The 14,831-nt window shown below is 41.8% G+C and overlaps 1 protein-coding gene across 3 annotated transcripts in view; it reads right to left on the minus strand.

Moving 5' to 3' along the window:
- Positions 1-12,586, minus strand: part of SNX7 (sorting nexin 7) — a 49,596-nt gene extending 37,010 nt beyond the window's left edge. The window contains exon 1 of one of the 3 annotated variants that reach the window (XM_067538395.1): positions 12,369-12,586. In XM_067538395.1, coding sequence (XP_067394496.1) covers positions 12,369-12,572 — 204 coding nt within the window. In that variant the 5' untranslated portion in view covers positions 12,573-12,586. The remainder of the gene's footprint in view (positions 1-12,368) is intronic. The other 2 variants (XM_067538396.1, XM_067538397.1) reach the window with 2 other exon arrangements.
- Positions 12,587-14,831: the final 2,245 nt, after the last annotated feature.

A 14,831-nucleotide genomic window follows, 5' to 3' on the forward strand; every position in this document is an offset into this window, starting at 1 on the left:
GACACTATGGATGAGTGAAAACAGAAGTCACCTACAAATACCCAAACTAGTTAAACTAAGCACCCACTAACTGTACAAGAAACTTACAGTTACAATCTTATTAAAGTTGTTAGAGCTCAGTTAACCAGGACTTGAAATCTAAATTACAAATACCCAAACTAGTTAAACTAAGCACCCACTAACTGTACAAGACACTTACCAATCTTATTAAAGTTGTTAGAGGTCAGTTAACCAGGACTTGAAATCTAAATTATCTCTCACAATCTGACCAACGCCCTCTTTTTCTCTCAGATATTTTATGAAATACTGATATCCCATTATAATTTATGTAAAGATGTTTATTATCCATAATATGTTTTAAAGAACCTTGAGTACAGTTTTTAATTGGAGGATCCTTAAAGTTGGAAGGATCAGCAGTATAAGAACTAAGTGTGGTTTTTTTTATCCAGTGGTACTAAGATTTATGAATTACAATTATATATACCACCATGACTGAAAAACAGACATCTCTAGAATAAAGATAGTAGCTATTAAAAACCAGCATATAGCAATGCTATGGTAGATAGCTGTTTAGGACAAAGATGGAAGGACACTGCACCCTAATAAAAGAATTCCTCTCCAATTTTAGTTAGAAAGTTATATTATTACATTGAGCAGCCTTTTTTCAGTAAGTGAAAAGAGTATAAAAATCACATTTACCACTTCCATTGTCTGGCTATGTAGAATGATGAACAGGAGACATTAGATGAGGTTTAATTAGGCCACAATTTTATTCCTAAATGTCAGTCCAATAATGATTCAGAGAAAGGAGCATATCTAGTAAATATTCCTTCCATCAAAGTACAAACCACACGAGACCACACATTTATGTTAAGAGATCAGACAAGATTGATATAACAAACCTCACACTCATTACATGCTCAGCAAACCATTAAGGCTTATGCGGTTCCTACAGCAAAAAAAAAAAAAAAGCATCAACTAGTCCATATTTTTTGCCAATCACAGTCTTACAAGGGTCTCACTACAAAGCTATATTCTTCTTCCTCCAGCTTCAGGTGGCTGGCAGCTTTATTCACTTTCTATGGGGACATTCCAGCACAAATCATGAACTTGTTCTTGCTGACTCTCAGCTCAGTCTGACTCAGAGGGTCAGTATTTTTTTTTCCTTTTAGGAACCTCTCACTCTTCAGGACAGGAACTATATTTTATTCTGCATGATGGATTGGTTCATGTCTGTATCAAACTGGGACCTTCGAGTGACACTGTAACTGTCATGTTGAAGAATGTGACCTATATTTTGAGTACGTAATTGTAGCTGCATAGAGCCTTCAAGGACAGACCAATGGAAGCTTACTGGACACCTCCCTGAAGAGCTAATACAAGAGTCATCAACTGTGACAGTCTTCCAAGTAAAGGGTCCAGCCCTGAAACAATGGTTCTGCTATAGAGATGAGCCAGGTTTTTCCTAGTTTGGACTCCACAGTAGCTGGGACTTACTAACCACTCAACTGGAGCTCTTACTGGGACTTACTAACCACTCAGTAGCTGGGACTTACTAACCACTCAACTGGAGTTGATCAGTTCATCACTTGAAAAAGGGAGCAGAAACCTTGTTTAAGGTCAGGATCTGCTTTCAGGGCTCTCTCTCTCTCTGGGCCAACCATCCCCAGATAGCAGGATTGCAGGAGGTAGAGGGAATAGTGAATGACCGCACCAAAATGGGTGAACATAGATTTGGGGGAAACAACATAGAGGCTTTTGTTTTTCCCTAAAGGTCTGTAAATCTTTTATGCTTTAGGAGTAAAAGTTACTGTGGTTAAGACACTCCTGTAGCAAAGCCTGTGTTCCTTGCTTTAGCTGCCACATGGTTTCTGGAGAGTTAAACTGTAAGCCAGAGGTAAGCGCTGGGGGAGCAGGCATAAGTGACTGGGGAGCTATGGGAAGTCCCGGCACTGGTTCGGGGCCCGAGGCAATTGGACTATGGAGTCCCACATCCCAAGGAAGGATGACAGACAGTGACAGTACAACCTGCCTTAGAGGCTCAGAGTTAGAAACAGTGCCTAGACTCTGCCCAGACCCAACTGCCTTGGAAGCACATGGGATCCAAAGGTTAAGTCCAATTACAACAGACTGGGGATACTCCACTAGAGGGACTCAGCTGAGCCTGCAACACTCATTTTGTATTAGCAAAATAGGGCCTTGCACCTGACTGGGCCACCTGACATCACCACAAGCACAAATAAATAATAGGTCCCTTTACTTATAATGAGCTATTTAAAATAATACAGAAACAGCAAACCACTGCTCTAGAGCACACAACCATTTCTCCTTTACATAGTAAATGTTTTACAGTCTTTTTCTTGTAGGCACAGCCAATCTCAAAACAGTATATGAAATCCCAGTTTGTTCAGCCAACAGAGCTATGGAATGACCAGCCCCATGGTGTCTATTCCCTTTCAAATAAACTACTCAACTATAGTAGGTCAGGAGAACTGCCCTCCTCATGGTCCACCAATTTAAAAAAAAAAGGGATGTGTGTGAGGGGGGAAGAGAGAGGGGAAGGTTGAGAAGAACTTGCTAAAGTAGCAAATGTAAGATCATCATTGGTCAACCACTATGCTAGCATCCCTTCTCCTGTATTATTCCAAGAATTACTCACTACTAAAGTTAATGTGCCAAGATTCCTCCCACCTTTAAGTGCAATTTTTTAAATAAGTAAACAATAGTGAGACAGAAGATTAGAGAAGAATGAAGTTGCCTTAAGACCTTCAGTAACTATTAATTATTATGCATGAGCTTAACCGTGTGCCTAGCAGAGTGATTTTACTGACTTTACCTAGTCTCGCCCCAGACATTTCTACTCCATGAACGGCATACTGCCTTCAAAAGCATTCTATTTACTATGGCACCTAATCAGTATTGGTTTGAAGTGTGGAGGAAGAAAGAGGAGTTGTGCTTTTATATTTGCATAACTGCAGTTGGCTAAGTATGGTAACTTACGTGCAGAACAAAAGCCACTTTAAAATATGCTAGATTGGGACACCAGCGCGAAATGGCCATCTGCTGAAGAGTGACACAATTCAAGACTTCTGGGGAGGGGAGAAGAGAGCACATCACCACGGAAGGGATTTGAGTAACCATGTACAGTAGTTGAGAGGGATGTTCAGTTTGTGGGCCTAAAATTAGACCAGCCAGCTGTGTTTTGGTTGGCAAGTTATGTTGTCATCATTCATCCTATTTATAAAAGAACACAGGCAGACTATTCAAGTATGCAACAATTCTGCTGTAGGAACCTAGAAGGAATATAACACATGTTAAAACCCTGTTGACTCACAGGAAAATAGGAAGGGTGAAGGGAAGACAAAGTTATCCATGATTATGAAATAAACAGCATATCAGGTTTATTATTGTAGGGTAGTTTTAGGGTTAAAGGCATCATCAATTTTGGTAGGCAAATATATCCTCCTTCAAAATGTGTAGTGTTCTTACTTTATCCTCCCCTGATGCTTTTTATTCCAGTTGACTCCCTAAAATCTCTTTAAAGTCCCGTAGTGCAAACACACAAATATTACAATATGCTGGACATGCAGCAAATGTGGTTACCACAGGAGCAGCAATCAGAGCCAAGCATCTGGATGGAGCTTGCAGTCTGCCTCACGCTATATGCTGCAGTTGTGGAGGAACAGAAAGAAGCTGCCATTAGAAGCCTCTGCAGATTAAGTGCCTGGGACTACAAGAGCAAGAAGGAAACCATCATCAGTGGCCTGACCAATTAGAGCCTGTTCTATCAAAAAGGAGAGCTAGTGACAGGCTACTCAAATACCTATCAGACATACTGGAGAGTTGGAAGTTTTCAATAACCAGGTACAGGATTTGTATAGACCATATGGGAAACAAGAGTTCAGGAAGAAACTGAGAAGGAGAAAAATGCAGGTAAACCAGCACTGGGGAGATGCAGGGGGTGAGGGGAGGGAGGAAGAGGGGTACAGGATTCACAAGGAAAAGTAAAAATTGGCCTGGGGCTTTATGGTTTTAAGTGCAATTACTGAAGACATAATTTGAGTACAGAAGATGAGGCTTTTTTCATGAGGCATGGGTAAAAAGGTGGTGCTTCAGGCATGTAGGGGTCAAGAAAGAAGCAGTTGCTCATTCTGAAAGTTTACAGATTCAGTTTACAGATGACTGTTTCAACAACTGGTGAAGTGTAGAGTAAGTTTCAATACATAACAATATTTCCTGTCTTTATGTAAATGTCAGACTCCTTGATAAAATACAGCACTCCGCAGTACTGACAGTCAGAATAGATTTTCCAAGCTCTCTCAGATACTGTGGCTGACTCAGAGAGGATTTCTCCACATGAATAGACCTGGCCGGGCATAGTGAATTTCTGAGAGGAGAATATAGTCAAGAATTTGAGTTGGTCAATAACCAAATTCCTGGCAGCTTTGATTAACACTGTGTCATCCATTAATAATGTGGTACACATTGATCAACATAACTTAGTAAGGAGTATCATGTGTATCACGAAATTCAAGAAAGCAGAGGACGAAGGGAAACTGAAGACACAACCTTGATTTGACTTTTGACTCAAACAAACCTTAAAAGTTGTCATCTCTGGAATAAGTTTCAGCTCTCTTTTAGCTGCTGTAACAGAGGTGAATGTAAAAAAGCAAGCCCTGCACTTTGAATATTACACAACGCCCAATCAGGCTGACCATACTGGATGCTTGCCTTCCATATTCTCTCTCAAGTTACCGGTTGAGGTTTCTGTATTAAAGAGACTGTGACAGGGCACAATTAGTAGTGCCCTGGTCACTGATGTTGCTGCAGCATGCAGAAGGTCACACACTCAGCTATGAGCAATTAAACCCTTTCTGTTGTGGGATTATGAGCACCTGGGTGGTAATTACTGGGCTTATGGTGTAACTGAAAGGCTATAAATGGAAGGAACAGGAAGCAAGGGAAAGCTCAGAAGGTGAACCTGGACTGAGGAGTGAAGGCTATGGAGAAGCCTCCTCTCGCTGTAAGTAAGTCTGCATTATACTATGAAATTTGGTAAGGGAAGAATAAATACACAAGTGGTGAAAGAGTAACAACCTGTGTGTGTTTGTGACTGTGAAACCACATGAATTGGTCAGATAGTGAAGTACACTGAGTAGCAATGGAGCTCTTCCTTTGACATGGATGCTGTCAGGCTAAATATCCAGGTGTTTGTTTTTTTTGTTTGTTTTTTTAAATAGAATAAATGCCTTATGTTTATGTTCTGAATAATACCTTTAGATTAAAATTGATGATTTTTAAGAATCTTATTTTTCACCATTTAACTATCTAGCCTATTTTCATTGCCTAAACTGAATGAAATTAAAAATGAAGTCAAAACTTTTAGATGCTCATATATTAGCACAAATACATTGTTTAAGTTGACTATATGTAAAATCACAGCTACATTGCATCTAGTTATTTTCATTATTTTAATAGAAGCATTTTATAGGGTTTGGAACAATGTTTTCCAAAAGTTAACTCTGAAACCAAAATTCGCCTCGTAGTTATCCTTTAACAGTAAGTTTATAACAACTACAAGGTATAAGTTAAGACCAACCAGCTAACAACCTAGGTATTCAGAGAAACTGAAAACAAGAGAGCAAGTTTATTTGGGAATCCAGTAAAAGGGCCTGATTTTGCAAAGCACTTAATGTGCTCAACACCCACTGAGTAGAGAAGGAGTTGAAAGTATTTCAAAACCTTGCAGGAGACTCTCACTACCAAAGAAAATCAGACCCCAAAACTGCATCTTAAAGTAAACTGTCTTCCTTGCCTATGAATGAACAAAAAAGCAGTAAGTGCAAATGTTCAAGGCAGAAAAGGGAAGCTGGGCTTCTAAACAGTGTAAAACGTTTATTTTGCTCATAAAAATAAGTTAGCATTGTGCATTCTTTTTACCAGCTGTTATATTTTCTTTTTGATATAATTAGGGATACATTTCTGCCACTTGGATTCTTAACAACTATCAAGTTTATATAGATATCCTTAAATATTTTTTGCAATCCATGTTTTATATAAAAAAATGTGATATAAGGCCTTATCCCTTTGATAAACAAGCAACAGCATAACTAAACTAAGTACAATGGACTAGCAGTTATAAGGTATGTCTACACAGGGATAAAAGCCCCTTCGGCATAGCCATGGCTGGTGGGGTTCCACTGACTCAGGCTTGCAGGGCTTAGGCTCACATGTCTAAAAATTGCTGTGTGGACATTGAGGCTTGGGCTGGAGCCCAAGCTCTAGCGTTCTCCAGTCCAAGCCCAAACATCTATACAGCAATTTTTCAGCCCTGGAGCCAAAACTCCATAAGCCTGAGTCAGCTGACTTGGATCAGTGATGTGTTGGTTTTTTTTTTTTTTCTTTTAATCCATAGGTAGACAGATCCATAGAAGCGAATGAGTATTAGTTACTGAATAATTTCCTAGCTTAGACCAGTGAAGCCAAGATCACACAAATAAATAAAAAAAACTAAGTTGTTTTTTGCACTCTGTTGCACTAAATTGTTTGAGTGGACTCTATTTCTTGATGTCCTCAAATATTCCTGAAAGATGTGCTGTAGTATAACACAACTATTGGGCTCACTACAGAGGTAAAGTGGATAGTATAAACATATAGGAGGTCAGACTAGATGATTTAATGGACCCTTTGGGCCTTACTTTATAAATCTCAAACTTTTTGCTATAATACTATCTCAAACACAACTGTTTCATAGTAAATATGAAGTCTCTACAGTTACTCTTCTAATATATTAATTTCTTCCCAATCCTCTCTCCAGTGCCTAACTGTGTTTACAGGAACACTGGTAATGTGCACTCAAGTAAATGTTGAATTACAGTCAAAGCGCTATAGAAGTACATGTGACATCAACGCCAAATGAGTTTGCACCTATTTAGAGACACAAGGTGGGTAAGGTAATATCTCTTATTAGACCACCTGTTGGTGACAAAGATAAACGTTTGAGCCACATGGACCTCTTCATCCTCAGCTTGTCTGTCTCACTAATAGACGTTGGTCCAATAAAAGATATTACCTCACCCACCTTGTCTCTAATATCCTGGGACCAACACAGCTACACATACACTGCATTTGCATCTACTATTATTTTAGTATTAGTTAATTTGTCAGGCTATTATTTTGGAGCATTATCAAATTTTCATGGACAATTTGCAGCTTGTGAATGATTAACATTTTCAATCTCCATGCAGTAGCTACAATCTAGGCAAGTCCAGCAGCTAAAGCGTGTTTAATATGTAAAACATTCCATAAATTTCTGTTATAAAAACATCTGTAAAATATATTTTCAAAACAGGAAAATATTTGCTGCTTCTACAACTGTACACATAGACATTCCATTGTTATCACCCCATATGCTATTTTTTGGAGATTCTTATCAAAACTGGCTAAGAGCATCTATTCTTTACCAAGTTTGAAGATTTGCTTCAAAAAGAGACATTAATAATGACACATCTTTTACCAAATTAGACACAAAACAAATTATTACAATAGCTGAGTCCTAGATCTTCCAAGCTGCTATCTTGGAAGAATTAAAGAATACCAGGATAAAGAAAAATCACTTTTAATGAGATGGAGGTAGCCTATTTGTACTGCCCAACACGTGTCCCCACACACTGATTATTTCCTCTAGATTTATGTATTATTCTACACTTTAGAATAAGCACTGGATAATACAGCAGCTTTGAAAATCTATAACATTTACCAGACAAAGCAAAAATGAATTAATCCATTCTTTATAACTGTGATATTCAGGATGGATTGATTTAAATCAGCAAATGGAAAGCCTCAATTTAAAATCACTAATTTTAACCAACTTTTCCATTTGTACTTCAGTTCTTTTCTACAGAAAGATGTGTTCTTATTGATCAATATAATCACTCAAACATATTGATTTATAACTAAATAGAGCCTTTACACTAAATCTGGTACATCTTTTTGCTAAATGGGAGGATACAATACAAGTATACATTTATTTAAATTACATGGCCTAACATTTTCAGATTTTTACTAATTGTACATTTTAGTATGTTAGGAAATAGTGAATGATATATTGCTTATTTACAAGATAATTGACTTTTTGCTCACAATTTGTGTCAACTTGCATTAGGATGGTAACTGGAATTTAAGGAAACACACAACAGCATATAATTATTTTTATTAAACAAAACAACCTTAAATGTTTACAATTAAATGATTTATTAAACAGAGGGATTAACAGTAGTCATTGAAGCAAATTGATTATTTCAGGTCAGTCTGGGAAAATTTTCAAACATGCCTAAGTGAAAGTGACTTCAGCTTAAATTCCCAGTTCACCTAGGTGTCTTGAAAATGACAGTCTCCTAAGTTACTCAGGCTGACCTATTGTGCCATATTTATAAAACTCTATCTCAAAATTTAGAATCAGGGTGTAAAGCACAAAGGATTCTTTCTCCAAGAATCAGGCAGCACAGACAATACTGAAGAGGTTTAATTCATGATACTGGGAAGTCTGATAAATCAGTTTCAACTTCCTGGTGTTCCGTGGTCAATTATATACACTTATCGATTACATAGTATGTTTTAAATTCTTTATCTATTCACTTACAAATACAAACATTGTCCCATCCGGAGAGAACAGTGATAATACATGCAGAAACACTTTAATCACTCTACTTACATCAAGGATGCTAGGGCTACACTCGAGGTGGGGGTCCTTACAAATAGGTGGCAGATGAGACAGAAATTCTAAAAGCAAAGATGCTGTTCTCATTGGAATTAGAATCACTAAGAGGACATCTGGCTTCCTGAGCCATCAGATGTTTACACTAGCCATTATCCTTGAGGTTCAGGTATTTTCATTAACCATTTAAATGAGTTTCGACCTACAACTTGTTAGCTGAAAATAGCCTCAAGCCTTACAAAGGGAAAAACATCTTTTGTTATATATAGGAAAGCAGCCTATAAGTTTTTGACAGAGGCTCATGGATTCAGCATATTTATTTTTAATGTAAGTGTTTTGAGAGAGAAGTTTAGGCCTTAATATATATTGTATTAAATTCAGATTTCATTTTAAACAGGTTTATTTTTTTAAAAGTTTATATATATATAATTTTAAACAATCGAAGTCTAATTTAAATAAAAACAATCCATTTTTAAAGAATATCAAAACAATCAAACACTTTTTATCCACTTTGGTGATCTTAACTTTTTTCTTTTTAAAACAGACAAATACATCTACCCAAGGTAAGACATCACAAAGAATTTTACAAGGCCCTAGTCTTACAACAGAAACCATGTGAGTGGGCTCCAGGAAGATCTACATCAGTGGATCCCAACCTGTGGCTCGGGGGCCAAAAGTGGCCTGTGAGGTCTTTCAAAGTGGCCTGCGACTCCTGGCTGCAGAAGAGAGCCACCACCTAAGGAACCAAGCGGAGCGCGTTGCTGCAGGGTTAGAAGATGGGTGCAGTCTCCTTGCTGCAGCTAAAGAGCTGGGAGATCAGTGCTTCCCTTCCCCTGGTTATAGCAGGGCACATGGCAAAGCGCTCTGTCTGGTTCCATAGGCGCTAGGGTCCTTGGGAGGTGAGCACTGATGTCCCCTGGCTGCAGAAGGGACCCACTGCCTCTAGGGACCCAGATGGAGCGCAAAGGGCTACTGGATGTGTGGTTTCCCTGCTGCAATGCCAGGGGGATGGGAGATCAGCAAGGAAGCAGCATCCTTGCTGAACTCCTTCCATCTGGCAGCACAGGTGGGGAATAACCTGCTGATGGAGCAGCCAGGACCCACCATGCTTGAGGAGGGACAAGACTCTAAAAATCAGTGCTTTTCGGTTGGCCTGCACTTAGCAGATCACCCACCATGACTTAACTTGGTGCCAAGCAATGTGCTTCAGTGTGTCGTGACAGTCACTCATCTACACTACAGCTTTGTCTGTGAGTGCGTGACATACTGTGAGTAATTTGTAGGTGTAAAATAGCGAATGTAAACATGAGAACAGTAGCATTAAAATGTTTACTTTAAATATGTAGTGATTTGTAGTCGTTAATGGTGTATACATCAAAACATCTGAGTTGATAGACTGGTGGCCCTTCAGGGCTGTAAAAATATTTGTGGCCTTCTAGCCAAAAAGGTTGGGAACCACTAATAGAGATTAGAGGTCAATTAAGTGATTGCCATATTTGGGGTCAAGAAGGAATTTTCCCCCAGGTCATATTGGCAGAGACCTGGGGGAGAAAGGGAGGGTCACCTTCCTCTGCAGCAGGGGGCATGGCTCACTTGCAGGTTTAAACTATCATAAACAGTGGATTCTTTATAACTAAAGTCTTGCATCATGATTTGAGGACTTCAGTAACTGAGTCAGAGATTATGGATCTCTTACAGGAGTGGCTGGGTGAGATTCAGAGGCCTGCAGTGTGCAAAATGATTATGATGGTCCCTTTGGGCCTTAAAGTCTGAGTCAAACTCGTATGGATTTAAATCCAAGATCAGGGCACAAAAAGACAAGGAGTTAGGCCCTGAGCCTGCAAACACTTAAATGTGTGCTTAACTCTACCACTACTGCCAAGACCAAAAGTTGAAAAATCATAAGTCAGACCTCAATCATCAGAATAGTTTAAAAGTTGTGTGGTTTTTTTTTGTTTTTTTTTTTAAACTGAGTTCATTTTATTTTCTGGTTTCTGAGCTTCCAACATGCACTCAAGTCACGTTCTCACATTTTTTTCCTAAAACCATGAGGGCTAGAAACTGATTTTTTTATAACATCACAGCTCTTGGCATCAAGTGCCTGGGAGAATCTGACCTTTTATTTAAAATAAATCACAAGATTCATGACAGTTCAGAGACTACTTCCATGCATGAAGTTAATCATATGTGTAAGTATTTGCACAATCTAGGCCCTATACAGAATTTCAGACCCTAATCATTGTATCCCCTTCCTCTATCAAAATGCATGTACATTTAAATGATACCTAATCTCCACTTGATTTTCATACACAACAATGGTATGCAATCTTAAACTGTTTTGAGTAAACAAGTTTGAAACTTGTATACTTGTAAGGTTATTTTAATGCTTAATATATGCTGTATATAAGCCATGCCTCTAGATTAAATATGTAGGTACTATAGGGGTTTTGTATATTATTGGTACACATGATGCATAATTACTGAAAATGTCAAGGACTGTACTTAATGAAAGATAACTAGAGCTTTCATGATGCAATAAGATATCTACATAAAGGCCCTGCTCCCACTTTGGGGCTGTACAGGGGAGCCTATGTGAACCAGGGCACTTCACACCACAAGCTTGGGGCCCTAGGTCAACTGTCTGTACAATAATAGACAGGTGTTTACACCCACAGGCAAATTTACCATCTTACCTACTTGCTTAATAATGACTACAAATGGCAATCACTGTTAATTATGGAAAAATGGCTGAGAGGCAGAACACAAGCTCCCAGTTTCCAAAATTACCATCCCTGGACTAGCATTTTACACAAAGAGTAGACACAAAGTGCTAGCGAGGATAGGGCGAGCCTGCCACTGTTCATTCTCTATTACTGGCACAAACTGAAGAGAAACTTAAAAGTTAGCAAATTTTCTTTGAAACCACATTGTAAAACCATTAGTGTTCAAGAGATGGTGAATTTCTGTTGCCAAACATCTCCCTGCATGCTAGGGAACTATTAAATGCAAATTCCTTGGGAGGGGGCATCTTCCCCTCCTGGTTTAATGGCTATTTGAACCACGAGGGGAGAACGACAGACGCCTGCAAGAAGGAGTACACTACCTCCACTTCAACCTACTTGGCAGAGAACTAGCCCTCTGCCTCCCCGGGGCGGTGCCCAGCATTCCTGCCGTTATCTGTCCGTTAACAACCTGCAGGGCCGTGCCAAGCTCGAGGTCGCTGCACCTGGAGCGTCGCACCGCCTCCCTCCTGGCCTGGCAGCGGGGCGAGGTGGAGGATTTCACGCTGGGGGAGGCCAGGGTCCGGCCTCCCCCGCTGCGAGTCTGCACGGTGCAGGCTGCCCTGACCGCAGGCGCTTTGCCCGTTCCGGGAGTGCAGGGTGGGCAACGCGATGAGACGAGCAGGGGCAGCTCCCTACTAGCGGCGGCCTGAGGGCCGCGGACCCCCCTTGCCCGTCACAGCACCGCCGCTCGGGAGACACACCGCGGCGGCAACAGAGCGGGGCGGGGCAGCGCCCGGCCGGGGCAAAGTGCAGCAGGGAAGGAGGCCGCAGGACCGGGCTCTCTCCTCCCCCCAGCTCCAGCCCGGCGGCTTCACGGCCCCGCCTGGGAGCGGGTCCCCGGGCCGAACCGAGCCCAACGCGGGCCGTACCTTGCTGAACACCTCCAGGTCTTCCTCGTCGTCGTCAAAGGGCAGCTCCTCCGGGGAGCCGGGGGGGCACGGCCGGGGCGCAGCAGCTGCTGCTCCTCCCTCGCCGCCAGGGGGGGAGCCGGAGAGCCGCGACCCCGCGACCCAGCGCTCAGCCTCCATCCCGCGGTGTGTGTCGGCCCGGCCCGGCGCGGCGGCCCCTGCCATTGGCTGCCGCAGCCTCCCGCCGTCCCTCGCCAGCCGCAGTGCGCAGGCGTGGAAGAGGCTCCGAGTCCTAGGCTAGCCCGGACCCGTCCCGCGCTCGGCGAGAAGGGGAGGGAGCGGGGAGGAGACGCGCCCTGGCTCGTGGCGGAGCGGAGCTGAGCTGTGGGTGCGCCTTGCACTCCGTGACAGCGCGGCTCGCCAGGCCGCATCTGGCTGGGTGTGGGGGGTGGAGGGACGTGGCCAGCCCGGGCTCTGGCTGCGCCGCAAATCCCGGAGCCTGCGGGGAGGCGCCGTGACCGTCTGCTGTGGGGGGCAGACGACAGAGGTCCCCGAGAGGTGGCTGGGGGGGAAGCAGGTTAGGCCCCTCTTAGCCTCTGGCGTCGGAGAAGTCTCTCCTAGAGGGAAGCATCCTTGCAAGGGCTGGAGCAGCGCAGGGTGAAGGCAGCAGCCACCCCGCTGACCTGAGGGGAGGGGGAAGTGCCACACAAAAGCTGCTCTAAAGCCTTACTGAAGAAGAGCTTTTGGGGGTAAACTTGAAAGCTTCTCCCCCCCCACCCCCGAAGTTGGGCCGCCAATAACGCCTCTCAGGCATGCGGAACTGCAGCGTCTTTGTTAGGATCTGCCCTTTCTCATTCATCTTACCTACAAAGTTGCCTTAATGAGCAAAGAGACTGCAAAGAGAATGTTAGTGCTATATTTTATTGATAAACATAGCCAACGTTGCGCTTTTGGTCCAAGCAGTTAGCTAATTTTGTGGGTCTTGTAGCACTGTTTCCATTGGAAGGAAAAAATTGATGCTACAAGTCAGGTGTGGTTATGGTGTAATTTTATTTATAAAAATGCGTACACAAAGTTCTGTTTCCCAAAACGCAGGTAGAAACAAACCTCAGCAGGCAGCTTCTGAGCTCAGCAATGTGCTTCCCAGGGAGCTCTATGCCTAGGAAGCCCTTTTTCTTTTTCATTCTTTGGGTCACACTCACATCTGTTTCTTTGGCTTTCTGCCACTAATACACACAGATTGGAAAACCAAACTTGTCCCTGTGTTTAAAATTTAGAAAAAAAATACTCTTATTCTGCGTGGTTTAGCTCTGACCTGCTAGTCCCTCTACTGTTTGAAGCTGTTTCCAGTATATGAAGAGATTTAATTGCTCTTCCCAATGAGCCTGAAAGAGAGTACTTGGCACAATCACTGATTTATCAGGTCAAGATTCACCTGACAGCAGCCATCAGCACCTTTCAGTATAACCATGTATTACACCCCTAAAGAAGGTTGTTGAAAGATCATGAAGATTACAAAATTGAGCACTCAAAAATTAGGAAATACCCATGCAAGCTTAATTCAGGCACCTTTTGAGTGTGTGTTATAATATAGTCTTTAATTACACCCTATTTTTCCACAAGTCCCCTGCCTTCATGCACAGGTTGGATGGTGCTTTGGGAATCAAGGTTGTGGCGTGAAGGAGGCTATTGCCTATAGGACTGACCACACCTGCCTTGTTGCAGAGTGTTGGAAGGTCTGAAATGAATAAGGCAGGGGACTGCGGGAAAAGAAAGCATAGTTTCAAGGTTAAGGAAGTTGAATGCCATCCTCTAGAGCTGGATTCTCTTTCTGTCTTTGCCACAGGGTTCCTATGTGATGCTAGGAAAGGCCCATAAACTGAATTTCACTGCTGGCTACAAATTGCATGTGCCTCTTTTTCTGGTTGCCCAGTTTGACACCCTTGGGCCAGATTTGCAGAAGTCCTGAACACTCACAACTGCAAGTGAAAAGTGTAGTGAATTTGAGCTGTGCTTTGAACATATGAAGTACGGTACTATAAAAAGATTAAATACTCTGAAAAGTTAGACCCTAGATATCTCAAGTTCGACACCCAAAATTAGTAGACAATTTTGACAGTTTTTGCCTTAATACTTTGTGCCTCAGCAACTCAGTTATAAAATGGGAATAATTAAACCATATGATCTGTCTGGGATGTTGTGAAGATAATTATTCATATGTGATGCGCTCAAATATTATGGGGAACGTACCATAGAAAAGACCATGAGGAAATTAATAATTCTGTATTCAGTACTGTGCGTTAAGTATTGTCTTGGTCCACACAATGAATGAGGCAAATGAAAATAAACATTGAGTGAATGAGTATTATTCAATGAGGCAGGGGGTCTGTGGAAAAAATAGTATAACATCATGAAATTAGAGACTATCATAATGCAGACTCAAAAGGGGCGTAAATTAAGGTTGCACCCAGCACCCTTTCCTGA

Source organism: Emydura macquarii, unplaced genomic scaffold (genome assembly GCF_026122565.2).
Source record: "Emydura macquarii macquarii isolate MOO-44397 ecotype Brisbane River unplaced genomic scaffold, CSIRO-AGI_Emac_v2 contig_480, whole genome shotgun sequence".
Taxonomy (NCBI): domain Eukaryota; kingdom Metazoa; phylum Chordata; order Testudines; family Chelidae; genus Emydura; species Emydura macquarii.